Genomic DNA, 3,088 nt, shown 5'->3' with positions numbered 1-3,088 from the left:
AGGAGGAGGTGGGTGTAGGTAGGTATGTGTGGCTCTGTTAGGAGGAGGTGGGTGTAGGTAGGTATGTGTGGCTCTGTTAGGAGGAGGTGGGTGTAGGTAGGTATGTGTGGCTCAGTTAGGAGGAGGTGGGTGTAGGTAGGTATGTGTGGCTCAGTTAGGAGGAGGTGGGTGTAGGTAGGTATGTGTGGCTCTGTTAGGAGGAGGTGGGTGTAGGTAGGTATGTGTGGCTCTGTTAGGAGGAGGTGGGTGTAGGTAGGTATGTGTGGCTCAGTTAGGAGGAGGTGGGTGTAGGTAGGTATGTGTGGCTCAGTTAGGAGGAGGTGAGTGTAGGTAGGTATGTGTGGCTCAGTTAGGAGGAGGTGGGTGTAGGTAGGTATGTGTGGCTCTGTTAGGAGGAGGTGGGTGTAGGCAGGTATGTGTAGCTCTGTTAGGAGGAGGTGGGTGTAGGTAGGTATGTGTGGCTCTGTTAGGATGAGGTGAGTGTAGGTAGGTATGTGTGGCTCTGTTAGGAGGAGGTGGGTGTAGGTAGGTATGTGTGGCTCAGTTAGGAGGAGGTGGGTGTAGGTAGGTATGTGTGGCTCTGTTAGGAGGAGGTGAGTGTAGGTAGGTATGTGTGGCTCTGTTAGGAGGAGGTGGGTGTAGGTAGGTATGTGTGGCTGTTAGGAGGAGGTGGGTGTAGGTAGGTATGTGTGGCTCTGTTAGGAGGAGGTGGGTGTAGGTAGGTATGTGTGGCTGTTAGGAGGAGGTGGGTGTAGGTAGGTATGTGTGGCTCTGTTAGGAGGAGGTGGGTGTAGGTAGGTAGGTGTGGCTCTGTTAGGAGGAGGTGGGTGTAGGTAGGTATGTGTGGCTCTGTTAGGAGGAGGTGGGTGTAGGTAGGTATGTGTGGCTCAGTTAGGAGGAGGTGAGTGTAGGTAGGTATGTGTAGCTCTGTTAGGAGGAGGTGGGTGGCTCTGAGAAGAGCCTTTGGGGGGTGTAGATGAAGGAGGCCTCCGGCTGCTTGGATTTATTTCTTCTTCGGAGCGGCCTTCTTGGGCTTGGCTGCTGCCTTGGGTTTGGCCGCCTTCTTAGCCGGACTCTTGGCGGCTTTTTTGGGCTTGGGTGCAGCTTTGGGCTTCTTGGGGCTCTTTGTCACCTTCTTGGCAGCTGCAGCCTTTGCCGGTTTCTTGGGGCTCTTGGCCGACTTCTTGGGGGATTTTACTGCCTTCTTGGGGGACTTGGCCGCCGGTTTCTTAGGGGACTTGGCTGGCTTTTTGGCCGCAGCTGATGGCTTCTTTTTGGGGGCTTTCTTGGCCTTGTCGCCCTCTTGCTGCTTCTTGTTGATCTTGAAGGATCCGGAGGCTCCATGTCCTTTCACCTGGACGAGGCTCCCCTTAGTCACCAGCGCCCTGATGGCGACCTTGAGGCGGTTGTTGTTCTTCTCCACATCGTATCCTGAGGCGGCCAGGAGCTTCTTGAGGGCGGCCAGGGAGACCCCGCTGCGCTCCTTGGAAGCGACCACGGCTGTGACGATGAGATCGGACACGCTGGGACCGGACGGCTTCTTGCTGCCTTTCTTCCCTCCTCCGGCTGCCGCCTTCTTAGTCGCCTTCTTCTTGGCGGCGGGCTCCGCTGGAGGAGCGGCGGCTGGGGCGCTCTCAGTCTCAGACATGATTCTAGAAAGTCTATTGGACAGATAAACTTCCCCACTCACCTCTTCTGGGATTATATAGTTAAACGTCCTGCACTGCTATTGGTCGGTACACAACAATCCTCCTGCTCTGCTATTGGTTACACATCAGACACGCCCACTCAGTATCATGGAGTAGTTGGAGAATCTTCTCTCTCTTGTTGTGTTTCCCCAGTAGATAGAAAACCGACTTTTATGTGAAATAGAACGCTGTCCGATCTTCATCGGGGACCCGATCTGCTCACTGGACTGTCACTTATCGGGGGTCACTTACAGCTGCCAGGAGCTGCTGAGGAGGCTGAACACAGAGGCTGCAAACACCTCCATCCTCCTGAGTGTGTGTCCCATTCTTCCTTCTATCTTCTTTTCTACACAAATTCTACACAGAAAACAATCTTCTCACATCTCCCTCTAGAATGATCTTCACATTAGATGAGTAAAGAGTGACCACCAGGAAACATTTCCCTCTAATACAGAACTCTGCTCATTTATAGCTGAGTAGAAGGAGCCTGGAAGAAAAACATCAGCCGGTGACATGAGATCCTTGTGTGATGTGATGGGAGAGATTGTTATACATACAAATGTCTCAGCTGATTACACAATGTCATGTTTAATATACAATGCATCATTATCTGCTCACCATGATAAACATGTTTTTATACAAATACTCTGAGTATGTTTATTGTCACATATTGCTGCAAATCTATACTGGCGGCTACTCAGGTATAATGTCATATAGAGGTAAAGAAGTCACTCTGGAAGACCTCGCCTCTATTAAAATGTAATCTGCCCCCCTCCATTCCAAGCACCGCTCTTCTAGTGTTAATCAATTCCGGCTAATCCGGAAAATATACAGCGCCAAGAAAAAAGCTTTCCATGATCCTAATCACATCAAAAGTCCATGTATCTCATAATTCAACAAATTTCCAAATTTACAGTGAAAGGAGGAAAATAGTCAAATACGATATATTTATCGAAGCATCACAAACGTGTCACCCACATCTCTGTACAAAGAGCCGGACATACGCAGTTTTTATTCCTATTCTTCAAAAAGGATATATTTTATCAATGTGATCAATTGTATTATTACTGTCAGATGAAGTGCACTCTAAAGGCAAACACTTTGTCTTCTTATCGCACTCAGACTTGTAATGCAGGTGAATAGTAATGAGGGGAAATGTGATCACAGGACATCATTCTCTCATCTCTTTTCATTCCAATCTTTCTATGCTGATCGTCTACTCCCCGCTAAACTCATCCAACCAAAACCATGCACACCTACATAGAGCTCCAATGTCAGAACACATTGTACTCCATATTTCCAGAAATTATTTTCCCTCTTGGCTATTAATAGACCACGTCTATGATGGCTCCTAGTTGCTATATTTAAATCTCCCGCCATAATTCTACTGGCCGTTAGGA

General features: G+C 48.9%; 1 protein-coding gene across 1 annotated transcript; it reads right to left on the bottom strand.

Moving 5' to 3' along the window:
- Positions 1 to 1,003: 1,003 nt before the first annotated feature.
- Positions 1,004 to 1,648, bottom strand: LOC309543858 (histone H1.11L-like; the record flags this gene model as incomplete). The annotated part of the gene is made up of 1 exon (XM_082276278.1): positions 1,004 to 1,648. The coding sequence occupies one exon, from the start codon at positions 1,646 to 1,648 to the stop codon at positions 1,004 to 1,006; it is 645 nt and encodes a 214-aa protein (XP_082132404.1).
- Between the last annotated feature and the right edge of the window lie 1,440 nt (positions 1,649 to 3,088).

The sequence above is a fragment of the Pelophylax lessonae genome (genome assembly GCF_965119305.1).
Source record: "Pelophylax lessonae genome assembly, contig: HAP1_SCAFFOLD_437, whole genome shotgun sequence".
NCBI lineage: Eukaryota > Metazoa > Chordata > Amphibia > Anura > Ranidae > Pelophylax > Pelophylax lessonae.
Note: the sequence above shows the minus strand (reverse complement) of the source record. Positions and strands in the feature narration are given on the sequence as shown.